The 19,916-nt window shown below is 53.7% G+C and overlaps 2 protein-coding genes across 6 annotated transcripts in view; one reads left to right on the top strand and one right to left on the bottom strand.

Moving 5' to 3' along the window:
- Positions 1–15,350, bottom strand: part of MAST1 (microtubule associated serine/threonine kinase 1) — a 34,689-nt gene extending 19,339 nt beyond the window's left edge. The window contains exons 1-6 of one of the 4 annotated variants that reach the window (XM_027587545.2): positions 15,307–15,350; positions 10,420–10,512; positions 6,133–6,164; positions 4,129–4,217; positions 3,549–3,624; positions 1,487–1,565 (exon numbers count right to left, since the gene is read on the bottom strand). In XM_027587545.2, the coding sequence (XP_027443346.1) occupies positions 1,487–1,565; positions 3,549–3,624; positions 4,129–4,217; positions 6,133–6,164; positions 10,420–10,458 (315 nt within the window). In that variant the 5' untranslated portion in view covers positions 10,459–10,512; positions 15,307–15,350. Of the gene's footprint in view, positions 1–1,486; positions 1,566–3,110; positions 3,127–3,548; positions 3,625–4,128; positions 4,218–5,796; positions 5,929–6,132; positions 6,165–10,419; positions 10,513–15,306 lie in introns of those variants that run through there. The other 3 variants (XM_027587546.2, XM_027587547.2, XM_027587548.2) reach the window with 3 other exon arrangements.
- On the top strand, positions 14,032–17,316 carry RTBDN (retbindin). Of its 2 annotated transcripts, XM_027587552.1 has the most exons (6): positions 14,032–14,120; positions 14,424–14,597; positions 15,368–15,434; positions 15,549–15,659; positions 16,201–16,297; positions 16,873–17,316. In XM_027587552.1, the coding sequence occupies exons 2-6, from the start codon at positions 14,429–14,431 to the stop codon at positions 17,098–17,100; spliced, it is 672 nt and encodes a 223-aa protein (XP_027443353.1). In that variant the 5' UTR covers positions 14,032–14,120; positions 14,424–14,428; the 3' UTR covers positions 17,101–17,316. The 2 variants fall into 2 exon arrangements, with proteins under 2 accessions (XP_027443353.1, XP_027443354.1); XM_027587553.1 differs by lacking the exon at positions 14,032–14,120 and having other exon boundaries at positions 14,404–14,597; positions 15,350–15,434; positions 16,873–17,100.
- The last annotated feature ends 2,600 nt before the right edge of the window (positions 17,317–19,916 follow it).

Here is a 19,916-nt window from a genome sequence, read left to right as displayed (position 1 = left end):
CCTATCTTGTTTCTTCTTGCTATATTTATCTCCTGACTTAGTATATCTTTACTACTAATTTTTATTGCTGTCTGCTCCTTGATGGGAAGGTCTTGGTTCTGCTTGGTCCCCTAGTCAGGACCTAGCATGCACAAACACAGACCCACAGATATCAGTGGAGAAAAACAAGGATATCCACTTGGTTCTGCAGGCAGAAGGATCTTTTGAAACATTACATCACTCACTCCCCATCCCATCAGAGTCTATTAAAATAATTTTTTCGGGGCGCCTGGGTGGCTCAGTTCTTAAGCGTCTGCCTTTAGCTCTGGTCATGATTCCGGGGTCCTGGGATTGAGCCCTGCACTGGGCTCTCTGCTGGGCAGGAAGCCCGCTTCTCCCTCTCCCACTCCCCCTGCTTGTGTTCCCTCTCTCGCTGTGTCTCTCTCTGTCAAGTAAATAAATAAAATCTTTTAAAAAAATAAAAAATAATTTTTCAATGCACATAACCTATGATCTACAGAACCACAATTTCAAATAGTTCAGGCTGAATTTTTAGTATAATTTAATATAAAGCAAAAAAGCCTTTGTATGGCTTCCCGCCACATTTAGAATAAGATCTACGTCCCTGCCCTGGCTGAGAAACCCCAGTATGACAAGGGTGCTGCCTGCTTCACCCCCGTCTGTCCACTTCCAACCCAAAGCTCCAGCCACTCAAAGCTATCTTCAGCTTTCCAAAGGCAACAAGTTGTCTGTTGCCTCTGGGAGTTTGCACATGCTGTTCCCTCCTCCCCTTCCTGAAACACCCTTCCTTTCCTTCTTCCACCTGCCAAACTCCTGCTGCTCCTTTGTCTTGGCTTCAATTCCACGTCTCCCAGGAAGCCTTCTTTGACCCTCCCCCCAGCTGAATCAGGTCCCCCCTATATTGCTATCACCTCGCCTGGTGCTACTCCCATAACAGCTCCAACCACCCTGTGTTGCAAATGTCTTCTTATTGCTCTGTCTCCCCTCATGAGGGCTTCATCAGTCCTTGGATCCTGGCCCAGCTTATAGCACCCACCCACCATATGACAGTCACATAAACGTCTACTGAACATCATACCAATGGATGGATGAGTGAACCGGAGACATGGGTAGTAAAGGGGGGTGGATGGAGAGAGAGAGAGACTTTGAGTATTGCAATGGTGGGGCAAATGTGTTCTGGGTGAAGGGTGTGCTGACCTTGGCCAGCTGAGCCCCTTGGGCAAGCGGCTCAACACATGAGCCTTAATATCTTTATCTGTAAAATAAGCCGGTGATGAGTAGGACCCCCAAGAAGATATGTTGAGGGTGGAGAATAGGGCTTTCGAGGGGACCTGTAACTTGCCAATAGATGGATGGGTGACATCTTGGAAAACAAGAAGAACCCCAAACTCTCCTTAAGGTCAGCCTGACCACTGGCCTGGATGTGGGCCTTCAGGTTGCAGGACTTCCCTGAAGCTCCCACCCACTCGCCCACCTGCCAACTCACCGAGACGGTGGAGCTGGGTGTGTTGGTGCCATAGCCAGACGAAGGAAGCGAAGCCAGAGACCAACGGCGTCCGTCCGCCCTGGAACCCAGCCGAGATATTCAGAGGCTGCAAGGCCCCACTGGTCCCCCCCACTCCTCAGGGTGTGATAGAAGCCATTGGCCACCACCAGGGTAAGGGGTGCGGGGATATATCAGTGCTCTGCCTGAAATTCCAAAAGGCCCTCAGAGCCAAGGGGCTAAAAAGGAAGTCTTCCAGCCAGGCACCAGGGACCTGGAGCAAAGATCAGTCTCCTCTGCTACTTATGATGATCCTCCTTTCCTGTCATCCTCACTCCAAACAAGCCTCCCCAAAGCAAACCCCGAGGAGGACCAGAAAAAGCCCACTCAGGGAAATCAATCCAGAGGAGTCCCAAGAGTTGCCCCCAATGAGAAAGCGCTCAGAGTGAGACCACTTGAGTCTTTTCAGAGAAGAAATGCCCCTCCCTCACACACACACACACACACACACACACACACACACACACGTGATCACTCATGTCCACACCCACAAGTGTTGTTGCAACTAGTGTGGTCAAGTTCACAAACTGACAGTCACACATATTCATTCACACGTGACTCCTCAACACACTCACACACAATCACTGTCCCATACGTGGATCCAAATATCACACTTTCCTACACTAACACCCACACACATGCAAAACCACATATACACTCACATATAAACACATACACTCAGAGACCCAGTACTCACACTCTGACACAAAGACACACACTCCCCCACACACTTTCTACCCTTCCACATTCACACAGACACATTTAAGAACCCTCACGCACTCAGTCACACATTCCAACTCCCACACAGCCACACATTCATTCACACTCCCACCAGATTGCACACTCACCTGGAGACATTCATGGAAGGGCATGCTCCCTCACATATTCACACACGTTTACAAATGTACAGGTACACACTCACACATGTTCACATTCGCACACTGATGCACACCCCTACGGACACATGCGTAGGCACAGGCTGCCTCACGTTTTCATAGTCTTACAAACTCATACTCACACATCCACCTCAGCACACAGATCGCCCATCACAGGGACACACACTCTTGTGCACGAGACTCGTCCCTCATTCCTCCCTCCAGGCACTGCCCTCCCAGCCCAGGCAACTGCATCAAGCCCAATCTTAGAGCCATTTTCTGGCTCCCTGTTGCTCTCAGCTGAATTCCACAGCCAAGGCGGTCTTCCCCACCCACCCCAGGGAGCCGTCCTCTCTCCCCACAGTCCCATGTGAGTCCCACACGACAGCCTTCACCAGACTTTGCGGTGATCCAGGTTTTCTGATATGCCACCCCAACTTAACTCCGAAGATAGAGACGGGGTGTCATTCACCTGTTATGCTCAATTCCCAGATCACAGCACGTGTTCAGACAACGTTTTTAGAATGAATAAAGTTTAAAGAAAAAGAGACCCGCCCAAACATCCTGGTGACTCCCAGAAGTTTCTCCAAAACACATTGGAGGAATCTTTTTGACTCCCCCAATTTCAACAAAAGCCCGAAGAAATTCACTAGTGACACTCCAGAAACCCCCAAAGACCCCAGTAGGGACACCTGAAATTCCTCCTCCTGGGCCCTCGAGAAATAGCCCCAGGTGCCCTTCCTCTTGTTAGAGACCAAGAGTCCCTCGGTGGGCATCATGAAGTCTGCGCTTGCGCACCTCATCTCCGCTCCCTGTCCTGTTGCTATGGAAACGCCCGGCCAGGAACTAGAGGCTAGGGAGATTGAGACCCTGGGCTCAGGGCGCAGGCGCTTTCGCTCCAAGGCAAAGGAAGTCCCACTCCTCCTCTGATTCCTGATAGGAGGTTGGCCCCGCCTTCTCATCGACCCCGCCCCTAAGGCCAGGCGCTTATTCCCGCTGGGACGTTGGGGCACTCTGCGGGTCCCTCGGGCCCTGGCTCAGGTGCAATTAGGAGGGGAACAGATGGTGGCCCAGACGGTGGGTCGGGAGGGTCCGGCCAGGGTTCTAGGGCCCTGGGGAGAGGGACTCACCTTCGGGAAGAGGCAAACGAGAAGTGGGCGGGGGTGTTGGGGGAGAAGTTGCGGGGGCTGTCCAAGGGACTGCTACCTGTGGCGGAAAGAGGGTGATTTTAAGGCTTGGTGTGGGAGGCAATCCCACCAGGCCTTCTAATCCTTAAAGAGGGTTGCAAACACCAGCTCCTCCCCTCTTTAGCCTAGTCTCACCCATGTATGAGTGGACCACGCCCCCTTAGCTGTGGCCCCGCCTCTCTAAGTTACCGAGTCAGCCCAGCCCCCCTCCAGGCCGGTTCTGTCTTCATCAGAGATGGCCCCGTTCCTCAGGTATGGTTCCTCCCTTCAGCCCCATCCTCTTTTCAGTCTAGCTCCGTCTGGACCTCTGCCCACCAATGCCTGTCCCTCAGCCGACTGACCAAGGCCACACAAGGGTGGTCCCGCCCTTTGCCCAATCCGGCTCCTCCTCTGTCCAGACTCGGCCCAGTCCTGCGGCATGAATACACCCTTCGCCTGTGCCCCCACCCACCAGGCTGTGGCCACGCCCCTAAGAGGTGGCCACACCTCTTCTCGTCTGATCCATACCCACCACCTGTCTCACCCAGGTGTCCAGGCAGTGGGGAGTGGGGTCGCGGCAGCGTGGGCGAAGTGCTGGTCAAGATGAGGCTTTTCCGGTTACTGGTGCGGCAGCTGCGCGGAAGGCGAGGCAAGGGGACCGGGCCAGGCCACAGCCCAGTGAGTTTGTGAACCCAACCATCCACCTTCCCATCTCAGATCCCCACCTGTCTCCTATCTGTGGGTGCTTGGAGGTGCCCCCAGAGGATTGCTCAGTGGAGGAGGTGACAGAGGTCTCAGCATGTGTGACCATGTTAGCACAGTGTCAGTCATGGAATAATAGACATGTTGTCCATGTGACACCATTGGAGACAATGAGTGCATGTGTGTCTTTGGGGCTGTGCATGACATTCTCTGTATGTAAGCACATGTGGCGCCCAGGGTGTGAGCTCAGCACTGGGTTGGGTTTATCTTATGTGACACAACCTGTACCTTTGTGTGTCTGTGTGACACAGCGTGTAATGCCACTTGTCCATGGCGAGATGTGCCATTGTGTGCTGTACCATATGTGTGTATGATTTCTGCTACATGTGTCTATGTCTTCGTGCGGCATTCTAAGTCTACGTGATATCCTGCCCTTGTGTATGTGACATTCACCACATGTATCCACGTGTGGCATCTATTGTGTCTGATACTGTGATACTGGGCATGTTTGAACCTGCCACCATGTGTGACATTCCCTAGATGAGTCTTCCATGTGTGATACTGTGTCTCTCTATCTCTGCAAGATTCCCTGTGTCATTTATTCTGCATCCATGTAACACTGCATGTGACATGCTTAGGTGATATGATGTGCTGTGACATTGTTGGGTGCATGGATGTCATTGCCATACATGTGTCTGTGTGCATCTTAGATGCCAGAATCGTGTGTGTGTGTGAGTGTGTGTGTGTTACCATGCATGTGACATCTTCCTGGGTGTACACAACATTGTACCTGTGAGCTTACTCGTCTGTGTGTGATGCTGGGGGGTCCCTGTGTGTCTGGGCATGACTCGGACCTATGGCCACTGTATGCGTGATGGCTCCAGGGTGTATCTGGGCCACTGGGACTGTAGTGTGTGTATGTGTGTGACATCATGTCCTACGTGACGCTGTGTGTCACTATTTTCCGTATGAGGCTGTGTTCTTGGTGGGGGGTAGTTTGGGCTATGATAAAGCCCCCCTTTCCCTCTGCCCCTCAGGATCCCAGCTTCTGAAGAGGGAGCCCCCAGCCCCTCCATTCCCCTCACCCCCCGCCACAGTGACTGAGCATATTAGCGAGACCAGGAACACGCGGCATGGGGGTGGGGGGGAGGCCAGGCTGCGGCTATTGTTCCGAGGGTGCCAAGTCCCCCACCCTCCCCTTCTTCCCCTACCCCCACTGGGTTGCCCGAGCCCTCAGCGCCAGCAGACAAAGGCGCCTCAAACCCCCACCCGGCGCAGCCTCCTCCCCCCCCCCCCCCGCCCCGTGGCGGTCCTCTCCGGCATACAGTCCCCCCAGTCTCGGCCCACACAGTCCCCAATTCAGCCCTATCCCCCCGCAGGAAGGGGCCGCACGGACACCTCTGGCGCAGCTGGACCGGGTGCAGCATCCCGGGCCCCGCCCTGCGGCAGCGGCCAGAGGGGCGGCTTTGGTGGGGAGGGCCGGGTCAGGGTCTGAGGGATGGGGTTCTACCTCTTGGTGCGGCGGAACATACTGCCGCCAGGGAAGGAGGGCATCGAGAAATTGGAAAGCGCAGTCCAGAGAGAGTCAGACATGACCCGGCGGCGGCGACATGGTGGCAGGTGCGGCAGTGGCGGCGGCAGCGCGGGGAGCGAGCGCGCGGGGCGGAGGCTGAAGCCGCAGCGGGCAGGGGAGGGCGGGGGAAGGGAGGGCCGTGCCACTGCCGCCCGCCGGGAGGGGGCGCTGCTGTTCCCCAGCGCGCCAGGCCCCGCCCGCGCGCGCCCCTGGCGCCCCCACCCGGGCTGGAGAAGGGACGGCCAGCCCTGCGCATCTTTACCCAAGGCTCACCTGCTGCTTTTCCGGGGCAGAGGCAAATCCTTCTGGAAGGCAAAGGGGCAAAAGGGCAGAGGTCAGCGTGGACCAGCAGCTGCTATCTGCAAGCCCTGTCACCCCCTGGAGGAGCAAATGTTGGGTTGGACGAGTCCCTCAGCAGCAGCCTCACCTGCACCCTTCATTATGCCTGGAGGGCTGGGCTCTTTGAGGGAGAAGGTACCAGAGTGATTTCTCTCCCGACCGCAGAGACCAACACAGAGCCCCATATTGGACTCCTGAGTTGACATCTCAATGTGCGTTTGTGCAAATGAAACAAGAGCCTATTTGAAAAATATTTCTTGAACACCTCTTATATGCCAGGCCCTGTCCTAGGCACTGGGGACACAGCAACGAATGAGAGAAAAATTCCTGCCCTTTTGGAGCTAGCATTTAGAGAAGGGAAGCAGACAATAAACAAGATTAATATAGAAGTAAATATGATAAGCTTAAGCATTCCTAAGTGTCATGAATAAAATTAGGGTGATGTGAGGGAAAATGGTGAGAAGGACATGATGGTCAGAGGGCTGCTCTGGAGAAGTGACTTATTTTTAAACAGATGTTTTATTTTTTATAAAGGTTGTGTTGGGGCGCCTGGGTGGCTCAGTCATTAAGCGTCTGCCTTCGGCTCAGGTCATGATCCCAGGGTCCTGGGATCGAGGCCCGCAGAAGCCTGCTTCTCCCTCTCCCACTCCCCCTGCTTGTGTTCCCTCTCTCGCTGTGTCTCTCTCTGTCAATTAAATAAATAAAATCTTGAAAAAAAAGATTTTGTAAAAAAAAAAGATTTTGTTTATTTGACAGAGGGAGGGAGCACAAGCAGGGGGAGTGGCAGAGGGAGAGGGAGAAGCAGGCTCCTTGCTGAGCAGGGAGCACGATGCAGGGCTCGATCCCAGGACCCTGGGATCATGACCTGAACCAAAGGTAGACACTTGACTGACTGAGCCACCCAGGCGCCCCTGTGGGGAAATGACTTTTAAGATAGTTGTTGAAAAAATAAGAGCCAACCATGAAGGATCTGTGGAGAGAGCATTCCATATAGAGGGAACTGCAAAGGGCCCAAAGGAGACAGGAATGGACTTGGCATGCTCAAGCATGGAAGGCTGAATGAATGAATGAATGAATGACTCCACACCCCAAGGGTTCTATCCCACCCCCAGCCAGATTCAGTGTTGAGGGTGGGGTAGTTAGGATGGCTCAAAACTAAAATCGGAAGTGGGAATCAGATGATGGCCAAGTGGTCTTTTTGATCATGATGATGATAATAATTGCTAAATATTAACATTATGTGTCCATACCAGAAGAAAGTTGTGTTTTGTTTGTCAAGCACTCAGGAAGCCACTACAGGGATCAAAAGTTATGGAAGTCAGTGCCTTTTCCCAGGAGAGCAGTGGGAAGAGGGAGTGCCACCTTCCAGTCAGTTCTGTGTCCACAGGCCAAAGTGAATAAAGGAGGTTGGGTGGAGCTACAGATGGAAAGATTCTAGTGGAGGTTTCAAAAACCTATTGGTGGGGACTCCAACAAGGGGAAAATGAGGAACCTTCTAGATCCTTTCTAGGATCTCTGAAAGCAGAAAGCCCTGGGTTCAAATCCCAGCTTTGCCTCTTATAACCTTGGCAAATGACCTCCCAACAGTCCCATTTCTCCTAGAGGATTCTGTGTGATGATTCAGGTTTCTAACACCTTAGCATGATGCCTAGCACATAGTAAGCACTCAATAAATATTAGGTCATAGAAACAGGACTTATTATGAATGGACATGCTATATGAAAGAGGATGGGCCAAAGGGACCTCCCACTCCCATGTACAGAGGACACACATATGGTTAGGGTCAAAGAGAACACCGTCCAGATCAGCAGCCCTGCCCTCCCGAGCCACGGGTGACCAGAAATCCATTCCAGGTTTTCCCTCTGTTTTTGCAGGATCAGTTTGAATGAGCTTCGGCGGGGACCAGCCAACTGGGCTGGACGACTGCAATGGCCCAAGCAAAATCTAGACCTGGATTTTCCGGCCACGGAGCCCAGGATTCCAGATCCGGGTACACTGGGCCTTCGAGGGTGAGCCCCCGGGGGACCTTTTTTTTTTTAAGATTTTTTTAAAATTTATTTATTCAGGAGAGACAGAGAGAGAGAAGCAGAGGGAGAAGCAGGCTCCCAAGGAGCAGGGAGCCCGATGCGGGACTCGATCCCAGGACTCCGGGATCATGACCCGAGGCGAAGGCAGACGCTTAACCATCTGAGCCACCCAGGCGCCCCCCCCGCCCCGGGGGACCTTTAAACACCTCCCGGAGAAGTCCTCGAACCTAGCTCCAATTGCTAGCGCCCCTAAACATTCTAGAGTCTAAGAAAAGGGCAAACTGGGGCTGTAGAGGATTTGGATCCTCAGTGTCAGAGTAAAGAGACACCACCTCCATCACTAGCTGCAGAGCCGCTCTGCCAAGCGGATTCTGCTTCTCCCTGGGATTGATGGACGGCTCTGTGGATAGGGCTTTCGAACTCAGGATTTTGTTCATATATACAATCCCAGCTGCACACAGTTGGAGGCCCTCGGGCGCTCCGCGGTTGTGGGACAGCTCCTAAGGGATTGCATCAATGTGTGAGGATGTGCCCAAGGCAGTGAAGTGGTTAATCCTGCCATAAGGAAAGAGGTAGGGGCAGGACTCCGGCGGGGTAGCCTGGCCCAGAGGATGCCCCAGGAAGGAAGGGTGGGGGAGTGGGAGGATCCCAGGCTGGGGGCGGGGTCTTGAGCAAGAGATGGAAGGCCCGCGTGGCGCTGAGCCAATGGGAGTCGGCGCCGGCCCGGAGGGCGGGAACACACCCCCTTACAGGCCCCGCCCCTTCCCGCCCTTTTCCTGGGGACCCGACGGCGCGGACCCAGACTGGCTGCTTCAGCACCTGCTCTGGCTTTGCCGCTGCTCCCTCCCTTTTCTCAGAACCCCTTCTCCCACCCCAGCACTAAGATGGGGTGGGAATCCAGGGGAGATTTCGAGAGCCCAAGTCTCTTAGATGGAGCCATCTGGGTTCTGTTTGAAAGCAAATTAGCTTTCCAACCCAGGTCTGGCTCCAGCATCATCCTGACTACGCGGGAAGTCCTTCCTATCATCTGACTCAGATTTTTCCTGCTGCAACGACCGATCAGCTAACCTTGGTCTCCAACCTCAGGGATAGTGTGGGTTAGAGGAGTCCTGAAATGGACGAAACCCTGGGTGAAGGTTTGAATCCTCCCCTTCTTTTTCCAAGCACCAGGCTAGGTATGTACCTTGAGTCTGGGGCCACCTAGGCTTTATCTAAACTCCAGATTATTTAGCGTGGGTCCAGGAAGCCTCACAAGGACCAGACCCCAGGCAGGCCTTGGGGTGAAGCTTTGATCAGTTTCCTCGCTGGGGTCAGTTTAAGAGCAACATCGAACCTTCCTATTAACCCTTAGAAGCTCACGAGAAAGATAGTAGAAAAGGACCCTTCTGAGCTTCAGAATCCCCACCCATCTTTAAGGTAGGAGTTCCTGACGCGTGGATTTCCCCACACTCCACATTCCTCAGTGTCCCACTCTGTGCAGTGGACTCACTCCCGCGCCTGCGCAGCCTGGAGACCAGTATCTTCTAAGGCTGCAAGGAGCTAAAAATCGCTCCCGCCCACCCACAAGCTGGGCTGGACTTGAGGATCTCGCGGGGGGGGGGGGGCGGGGGGCGGGTAGTGAAAGGAGGGGGAATGAAGAGTGAGGAGGGAGGCTGTCTAGGGTGTCTGTCCAATTAGGGCAGTAGGAAGAATCCTGGTGGCCCGGCAGATGCATGGAGGTCGAAGGGGTTCCCCAAGCCTCAGAAGGGGGTTCCTGGGGTAGTGAGGGGCTAGGCTGCAGCATAAACATGTTTGCGGCCTCTGCGGCGCGCCGGTGGCCCCGAGGGGCGCGAGCCCTGGGGCAATAACTTTGCTCTGCACCCTATCACCCCCAACCTGGCGTTGCGCCCTGGCGATGACTTCGGTCCCAGCCCCCTCCTCCTCCAGCGGGCCAGGTGCCCCTCAGGCTATCCTCGAGGGGGAGCGCTAGGCTGCACCCCCTCCGTCAGCTCCCTGGATCCCCGGGCGGCGCCTGAGGGGCGGGGTCGCCAGCGCGGCGGGACGCGCGGCTACCGCGTTCCCCTCTGGTAGCGTCCCGAGGCGGTGGGAGGGGGCGCCCCGGCCGGCCCCCGCGCAAGTTCTCCCGCCCCCTACCGGGCCCCGCCTCAGGGCGCCGACCCCTTCCCCGCCACCCGGGACCGAGGCCGCCGCGTACCTGCAGCCTCCGGCGGCGGATCAGGCCCGAATCGTCCATGGCGGCGGCGGCTTCGGCCCCGGGGAGGGAGGAGGGAGGTGGCGGCAGCGGCGGCTGCGGGAGGAGGGAAGAGGGAGGGAGTGAGAAGCCGCGGGGACCGCGGCGGCGGCGGCGGCGGGTGGGGGGTGGGGTGGGGGTGGCGGGGGCGGAGCAAAGTGGGGCGGACCCGGCGCCGTCACTGCGTCTGGGCGCCCGAGCCGGGCCTCGGCCAAGGCTGCCCGCGCGGCGGGGTGGGAGGGGGCAAGAGGGGGAGGAGCTTCCCTATGTCCCCAAGGGAGCCAAGCTACGGGGAGACCCCTATAAGCAAAGATACCCCAGGGGAGAGACATGCCCATGGGTAGACCTCCAACCCAAGAAACACCCAAGGGAGACATTCTCACTAAGATTATTCCTTATGCGGATACCCACCCCTCCCCGCAGCGACCCCCTCAGGGAGACACATTTCCACGGGTTGATAGTCTCCACCGGGAGGCCCGTTCCAATCAGAAACTACCCCCTCACCCTGAAAATCATTCCTAAGACAGGTGATCTCTGAGAGGTAGCGTTTCCTCTCAAAAGCCCCCTGCCGCCCCCAAGAAAAGACACTTCCGCAGAGAAAAATCCCCACGGGTGACATTTCCCGTGGAAAGCCTGGTGAAGATACCCCCAAAGAAAGACCCCCCTAAAAGCCATATTCTCTGTGGGAAATTGTTCCCACCCACGAGACCCCCACATCCTGAGGAGATACATTCTTACAGAGTGACATTCGCATTGAGGACACCCATCCTCACGGGAGATGTTCCCACAGAAAAACATTTTGCATGTATATACCGCCCCCCTCCCCAATCAGAGCTTCCTCGGGGAACCCTGCAGCCCCTCTAACGACCCCCTCCCTCACCGTCAGGATTAAGTAGCCAGGCCAGGCTGGACTGTATTTATAGGAGCGATTAGCTGGTAGTTTGGGAGGGGGGCAGCTGAAGCGATTTTCACACACACACACACCCCGCGAAGTGTTCCTACAGCTGAGACCAAGCCGACCATGCTTCCCAGAGTTGGTGTGGAAAGTATCAGTGACCTCTCCACTCCAAGCATTGGGGGACAGGGTGCGGAAGGGGCTTCCCAAGAGTCCCTCCCCCTAACTGACCAGGAAAGCCCTGGAGGGCGCGGTCACTGGGCGGGAGCGACCCCTGCCGGCCAATGAATGAGACGGCAAGGTCTAGGTCCAGGTGTTCCCCAAACACTTTTTTCCTCATCTCTGCGACTTTGCCTGAGTTATCTCAGTGTTGCTCTCTGTCTCTGTTTGTCGACATGTTTGTTTGCCATCCTGCTAAATCTCTTCTTCGAACTTCGCTGTCAAAGGCCCAGACTCCGCTCTTGTCGCCCCTTCTAAAGAAGGCTGTCGCGGGAGCTCTCCATGGTGCTGATCTCACGCGCTCCTGTCCGCGGTGCTGAATTCCGAGGGCAGGGTTGGGGGCTGAGGTCAGGGGAGGGAAGGGTTGGCGGGAGGCACAGCCCAAAGACTGGACAGATCTGACAGACGAGCACCCTGGACTACCCCAAAATGGACCAGGGGAAGGCTAGGTCCACTAGGTCTTGGTTGCTGAAGCCTATAGGACATCAATGGGTGGGTACCCCTGGAGGGGCCAGGAGACAGGGCCTCCTGATTCGTTAATTTACTCAACACGTACTGAGCACCTACTGTGTACAAAGTAGTGTTTGATATCTGGGAGTTCCGCAGTGAAAGAGACAAACAAAAACTCTGCATTAGCCTGAGAAGGGAGGGAGATTTGTGGCAGTGGGCATTGCTCCCAAAAACGCATATGCACACACTACCAGCACAGGCACACACACACACTGCAAACATACACACAGACACGAACGTACCAACACATGCTCAGGAAACAGACTCACATACACATAGTCACACACTCTGCAAATATGTACTCCTCAAAAATACACACACATACACATTCTCAGCAAACACAGACTCACACACAAACACATATATATATTTGCAAATATGCACTTAGAAAACACAGACACACTGAATCTTATGCAAACACAAAAACACAGAACACAAACACAAAATCAGCAAACACAAGCACAGACAAACACATATACACATAAACTCACACTCTGCAAAGACACACATATGCAAACACATACTGAGAAAACACAGACATACACACACTCAGCAAATGCAGACACACACAAGCAACATGTACACTCAACAGACACAAGCACACACACATAATACCAAAACCAAAAGAAGCTCAGCTTCACACAAACTCTTACCCAACACACAGACACAGTATCCTCCCCACACAACACATGGACACACATACGCACTCACATACTTGCTGCAGGGCTGTTCTTCTCACAAGACTTTCCCACTAGAATATAAGTTCTGTGAAGTTGAGATTTTTTTTATAGATTTTATGTATTTGTCAGAGAGAGAGAGAGAGGGAGAGAGGGAGTGTGCTCAAGCAGGGGAGTGGCAGGCAGAGGGAGAAGCAGGCTCCCTGATGAGCAAGAAGCCCTATTTGAGACTCAGTCCCAGAACCCTGAGATCATGACCTGAGCCGAAGGCAGATACCTAACCCACTGAGCCACCCAGGCATCTCGAGGTTGAGATTTTCATTTCTTCCTGCATCCCCAGAACCTGACACACAAGAGGTGCTCCATAAACATAAACATTTGTTGAATGAATGGATGAATTGAGGGAATGTTTGTAAGAAACTCACATTCATAGAAACTGCAGAGGCACACACACACACACACACACACGTTTCAGATACAGACACACACCCTCTCCACACATGTCAACACCTCCTTTTTCACTAATGGTCACCATTCATGGTCAACAACCTTTATCCACTGACTTATCCACAATATTCTCACAGGACAGGCATCCTGACACTACACCCCCCTCCTTCACATTTATTATATCTTACTCAATTGGACACACTTGGCTTGGGATACATACAGGCTTCCTCACCCAGATTTTGAACACATACACACACCCATACAACCACTCAACCAAGAGACACACATACTATACCCTCACACAACAAACATACACTCTATACACACACAGTCATACAAACACACTCATCCAACACACATACACATAGATAGAGTTTAAGCCACAATTTCAACACAAAGGCCAACACAAGGATATATACACAGCAGTCCCAGGTTCACTGGCCTTTGGTCAGCTGGAGCAGGGGGTGGGGCAATGGGAAACTCCTCCTCTGCATCAAACCACACCTCCTTTGGCTGCCACTCTTTCTTGCACTTGACCCTGAGGTGTCTCAGCTGCGCCCTAGACCCCCATCCAGTTAACAGGTGAGGAGTGGCCAGAGGGGGCAGAGGAGGGGAGGGAATTGTCTTGTCTCCACAGACCCTCAGGTTCCCCTACCTTGTGGCTTTTGGACCCCAGCAGCAAAACTCGAGTTCTGCCACAGCCAACCTTGGCTCCAAAGGCCCAGCCCTGGTGGCAGCCCCTAAGCCGATTGTGGGCCGAGAGAAGGTGACCATGAGAAGAGCCAGTGGGGATCAAGCGGGAGGGAGGAGACTGGGCAGAAGAGAGGGAGGAATTACTGGACAGAAGAGGGAGATTGCAAGAGCCGGGGAGTCCCTTTAGTTCTGAAGACAGAGGGGATCACCTGAGGGCCAATAGGGTGGGAGATCCTGCTGGGTGTGAGGGGGAGGGGCACCATGGTCAAACTAGAGGAGGGGGCACTTGGGCCTAAAGGGATGGAGGGGACATGAGTCTGATGGGGGAGAAGGGACTCCTGGGTCAGAGGCAGGACTTCAAGGCCCCATGAGATTTGAAGATCCTTGGTCATTGCCTCCCCATCAACTCTCTTTCTCTGCTCTCTCTGCCACTGTCTCTTGGGTAGGCATCAAGAGGGTACTACCCTGACCTCCTGGAAAGGGACAGCCAAACCTCACCACATACCCCAGCTGACTCTTGTCTCAAGTGGACATGGCCTGCAGGGGCCACACTCGACCCAAGGGACTGACCTGGACCCTAGGACTGACCCTCGCATGGATCCTGCTGGGAGCCTGTGGAGGAAGCCGCCCACTCCCAGCTATGTCCCGGAGACATCATAGGCTGGCGGCCGATCTTGGCACAGGTCAGCTGCACCTTGCAGGTGAGCACTCCAGACCCTGCCTAACCTCCAACACCCAAGAAATCCCACTTCACCATAGCAATACCAGAATTTCCTTATGAGAGGAGCTTAGGGTGACACATGGGTGGGGGAAAATGGGGAGTCAGGGCTTGTGCTGAAGAATGGTAGTTAAAGGGGCACCTGGATGGCGCCGTCAGTTAAGTGTCTGCCTTCAGCTTAGGTCATGATCCCAGGGTCCTGCTTCTCCCTCTCCCTCTGCCTGCCACTCCCCGCTGCTTGCGTGCTCTCTCTCTCTTTCTGTGTCTGTCAAATAAATAAATAAAATCTTTAAAAAAAAAAAGAATGGTAGTTAAAGTGCTTAGATTCTGGAGTCAGACTGCCTGGATTCAAATCCCACTCCCAATTCTGCCACTTCATAACTGTGTGACTCTGAGCAAGTCACTTAACCTCTCTGGACTTCATGCAGACCATTAAAGAGGGAGAAAAATAATAGACCTACTTCATAGAGGTATTGTAAAGGATATATGTAAGTATATGAAAACTTACACCACTATCACAGACATAATAAAAAATAAGCTGATTATGATAAACTATTATTATTATTATTCTCATTTGAAATTGCATTTGTGTCCCAAGAGAACTGTCTTTATTTAAGTTTAACGTTTGGGCGGCATTGACATAACTGGGGTTATGTTCAGGGGACCCCCGGGCCTTGGTTCCCCAATCCTACCTGAGGATCCAAGACTCCAGCTCACAGGAGTTCCCTTCTCCATGGTCCTGTTGTCCCTCAGAGATGGACACGCCAGAGGCATCGGACCCTGGGATGGTCCCAGAACGCTGTGGGGACCCGAGCCCCGGGTGAGTACAGTACTCGCCAGCGTTTCCTTGTGTTCTTTCCTCCAGTTGCCCCTGTCAGGGGCCACAGCCCCTGTGCATCCTGACCCAAACGAGCCTGTCTTTCCCGATGTTCAGGTGCGAATCCTTTCTGGGACACCTCCAAGTTGCCCTCCACAGTCGCTTCCGCCTGCTGTTACTGGGGATACGCCAAGCGCAGCCGCTCTGCTCCGAGCTCTGCGATGTCTGGTATGGGAGGCGGGGCATAAGGGGCGTGTCCTATGGTTTGGGCAGGACCAAAGGCAGGATCTGCAGTTTGTTAGTCCTAGAGTTTGAAAGGGCGTGGCCTGTCTCCCAACAAGGCCAAGGTCTAAAGATGAGGCCTAGTGTTTAGAGGCCAGGTAGAAAGGAGCGGGGCCTCTAGAGGACCCGGCTTTTTTAAGATTGGCAGTACGGAGGCGTGGCCTTCCATGGACCTGGGCTTTTTAAGGGGCGGGGCCTCCTGATAGAAAAGAGAAGCTAAAATGGTGGGGAGTGTAAGGGGCTGGCCTAAATTAGATGGTCTGAAGTCTGCAGGGATGAGGCCAGTTGTGCCAGGGCCCTGGGTATGTGTGGAGAATATAGGGCATGGTGAAATCTGGAGGATGGCGTCCCTGGGGACGTGATCCTAAGAGGCGGGACCTGGATCTGGGGGCGGGACATACACGGAGCGAAGACTTAGAGGGCAGGAAACCCACTAGGATGCGACTGCGGAGACTTTACCCACCTTCTCTCTACACACCATCCACAGGTTTGCCACCTGCGAAAACGATATCACCTGCGGCCCGACTTGGCTCTCACTTCTAGAAAAGAGGGACTGTGAGCCTGGCTGCACTACCTATGACCAGGTAGGTGAGCTTGAGACAGAAGATGCGGGTGAGAGACTGGGACCTCCCCTTATTATGTCCAGTCTTAACCCGCCTATGCCCCAGGATCCAGACTGACACTCCCAAGGCCCCTGCTCCCACCCTTCCCCCTTCCGCAGCCCAGCCTCCATAGTGGGATACGTCTGTACGCTCCTTAGGGCCCACTGAGTCTGGATTTGGCCTCCCCAAGGGACTGTCTCTGCTCTAGGCCCATCCACAGTTCCCCCTGGAAGACCCAGAAGCCCAAATCACCTTCCCTAAGGTCCCAGCCTTAATCTGGCCCTCCCCCACCTCAACCCGGGGACCCAGTAAAAATAACTCGCCCGCCCAGGACTCCACTCCTGTTATGTCCCCGCCCCCACACTCCTGAGAGGACCCAAAGCGGGTAATTGCCCACCCCTAGACCGCGCTTCTACACTGGCCCCTTCTTGCAAAGTCCGGGATTTTCCCTTTCCAAGGCCACGCCCCTCAGCTCTCCCTCCCCCTCGGCCCGAAGGCCACGCCCCCGAGTATCAGGACTCCGCCCACTCGGGCCCTAACTCCACCCCCTCCCCCAGACCTTCGCTGACGGGGCGGACCTTTGCCGTTCCGTTCTGGGCTACGCGCTGCCGGTGGCAGCTCCTGGCGCCGGTCACTGCCTCAACATTTCCATCTCGGTACTGCCGGGTTCCAGACAGGAACGGAAGGCCGGGGAAATCACCTTCCCGCGTTTCCGCCGTTCACGCATCTCGATCCTGGATGCTGCGGGCAGCGGGAGTGGCAGTGGAGGCGGCAGCGGCCCCTAGGGGGGCGCGGGGCCTTGGATGGGAGATGAGCCCCTTCCCCTGTTCCGGCCCCTCAAGACACCCAGAGCTCCACCTCCCTCCCGCTCTGCCTTCTAGTTTCGAGTCCTGTCCCGCCTCCCTGGAGTCCCAGAGACTCGCCCTTCTCCAGGTGATCAAAGAAATAATCCAACTCTAGCTCATCTTCCCCTCTCCCCCCGAATAAAGTCGCCAACTAGAGCACTGTGATGTGGCTGCTTCTTGGGGAAATCGGTGGCAAGAATAGCTGCCAGAAAGTGATCAGTGTCTCACTTCAAATCCTCAGGTCCCAGAGTTAGCAAGTGATGCACACTAGCATGTAAATGACAGCCTATATTCTGAGCACTTTCACAACTTGGAATATCCAGGTGTCAGAAATGGAGAGGGGTCCAGAAGAGGGGCTGACAAGGGCAAAAGGTATGCTCCCCCACTGTGAGCCACCAGGGCCATGAGGAGGCTCCTTGACTTGTATAGACCTCAAGACCTTTATGGCCCTTCCCTCTGAGTAAGCCGACCCAACAGTGGCTAGCCTGATGCCTCTTTCATTCCTTCCTCCCTTTCTTCCAAATCCCAGTCCGCTACCTAAAACAAAGGACTTGACTCAGATTTAAAATTTGGGATGTAAGTGCTACTCCTGATCCTCCTCCTATCCAAGAGCCTTAGGACAGCCCGTTTCCTCACCAGTAAAACAGGGGCAAAGTGCCTTTTAGTTCTGTTCAAAAGAACAAGACTGATGATGTCTCCTGTGCCCAGACACTGCTGTGATAGATCAGGCCCATTCTCTGCCCTCAGGGAAGATGGAAAGGCATAAGAGAAGAGACTCCTGCGAGAGTAGCAGATAGACCTCTTTCAGCCGCAAGAGACAAACAGCTCAAATTACCTTTCGCCAACAGTGATGAGCTTCAGGAATGGCTGTATCTAGGTCCTTAAATGATGTTAGGAATCTGTCTGCATCTTTTTCTTGGCTATACTTTCGGACAAGATCTCCTCACAACAGCAAAGATGGACCAGCAACTACATGATTCCAGTGGTTAAAATGGGCCTATTGCTCTGTAAAGCCAGCAAAGTTTCCAGTGCTGGCACTCAATGATCCTGCCTCATCGTGAGCCCATCACCAAACCAATCACTGTGCCCAGAGGGATGCTGTACTCTCACTGGCCTGATATGGGTTATGGGCTTGTGCCTGAAGGCAAGGTGGGGTCAGTTCCATCTGAACCATATGGACTGAGGATGGTGGAGAGGTGGTCCCAAAGGAAAATCAGGTGCTGGAACCAGAAGGTTAAGGAGTGCTGGGGAGGGAATCAAGATATATTGGCCATAGAGACATGGCTACGACCCTGACTCTGGAGTATGTCCACCTGGGTTCAACATCCCAGTTCTACCATGTACTCACGCTGTAACTTTGCGAATGTTGCCCAGCCATTCTGAGTCTGTTTCTTTATCTATCAAATGGGGATGATAATCATTCCTCTCCTAGGGTTGTTGGGAGTATTAATGAGTGAATGCAAGTTGTTCTGGTTATACATCGCTGTGTAGCAACTCAAAACTCAGTGGTAAAAAACAACAATCATTATTCTTTCTGTTTTCTGGTGGTGGTTCTTGTTCGCTTAAACACTGGCTGGGGTTAGAGTCATCTTAAAGGCGTCTTCATTCACACATCTGTTGGTTGGCACTGGCTCTTGCCTTGAACCCCAGCTGGGGCTGCTGACCAGAATCACTACACGTGGCCAGTCCCTGTGGCTTGGGCTTCCTCACAGTATGGCATCTGGACTCCAAGGGCAAGAGTTTCCAAGACAGTCTGGTTGAAGGGGTCTCCTCTCTGACTCCCTAGCCTTGGAAATCAGTGTCGTCTCCACTCTATTCACTGATGTTGTGTCACTAGAGCCAGCTCGTATTCAAGGGGAAGCATCTAGACTCCATCTCCTCATGGGACGGAGGTCACATAAAATACTTAGAAAGTGCCGGGCACATAATTAACAATAAGTGTAGACGTCATCCATTATCATTGTTGCGGTTATATACTGCATTATTGTGACGAGGATAAGTTGACATTCAAGGAAGAAAGTAGATAAGCCTTTGAAGGATCTCCAGGCAGATGACCAAGCGATAGGCATGGGCATTTCAAGTAGAAGGCCTGGGTATTTCAGGTTCTGGGAATTCCCAGTTGCTCAGTGAGCCTGGAGCACAGCATGGGAGAGGGGTCAGATCACAGAAGGCCTTGAACACCAGGCAAAGGGCCTTGGCCCTGATGATAAGGGGTGTGAAAGCCATGGAAGGTTTACACAGAGAAAGGTCCATCAGACTTACACTTTTTTTTTAAAGATCTTATTTATTTATTTATTTGAAAGAGAGAGCAGGAGTAGGGGGGAAGGGACAGAGGCAGAGGGAGAAGCAGATTCCCTGCTGAGCAAGGAGCCCAATGTGGGGCTCAATCCCAGGACCCTGGGATCCTGACCTGAGCCGAAGGCAGACGCTTAACCGACTGAGCCCCCTGGGCGCCCCCGGACTGACACTCTCGCCTGCCTGGATGAGGAACACCAGTGAGGACCTCGGGACAGGAAGCAGGTGGGCAGAGATGGGTGAAAGAGAACCAGAGGAATAACCCCCATGGTAGTCCTAAGGAGAGCAGGCTCGTGTGCAACCTTCTAGAAACAGGTTGTGGTTAACTTCATTTTTTTTTTAATTTTTTAAAGAAGAATTGATTGATTGATTGACTGTGAGAGTAGGGAGGAGCAAAATCCCAAGCAGGCTCCACACTCAGGGTGGAGCCCAACATAGGGCTTGATTTCCCCATCCTGAGA

This window comes from Zalophus californianus, chromosome 1, assembly GCF_009762305.2.
Source record: "Zalophus californianus isolate mZalCal1 chromosome 1, mZalCal1.pri.v2, whole genome shotgun sequence".
Classification (NCBI taxonomy): domain Eukaryota; kingdom Metazoa; phylum Chordata; class Mammalia; order Carnivora; family Otariidae; genus Zalophus; species Zalophus californianus.
The sequence above is the reverse complement of the archived record's forward strand: the minus strand, read 5'-3'. Positions and strand labels throughout refer to the sequence as shown.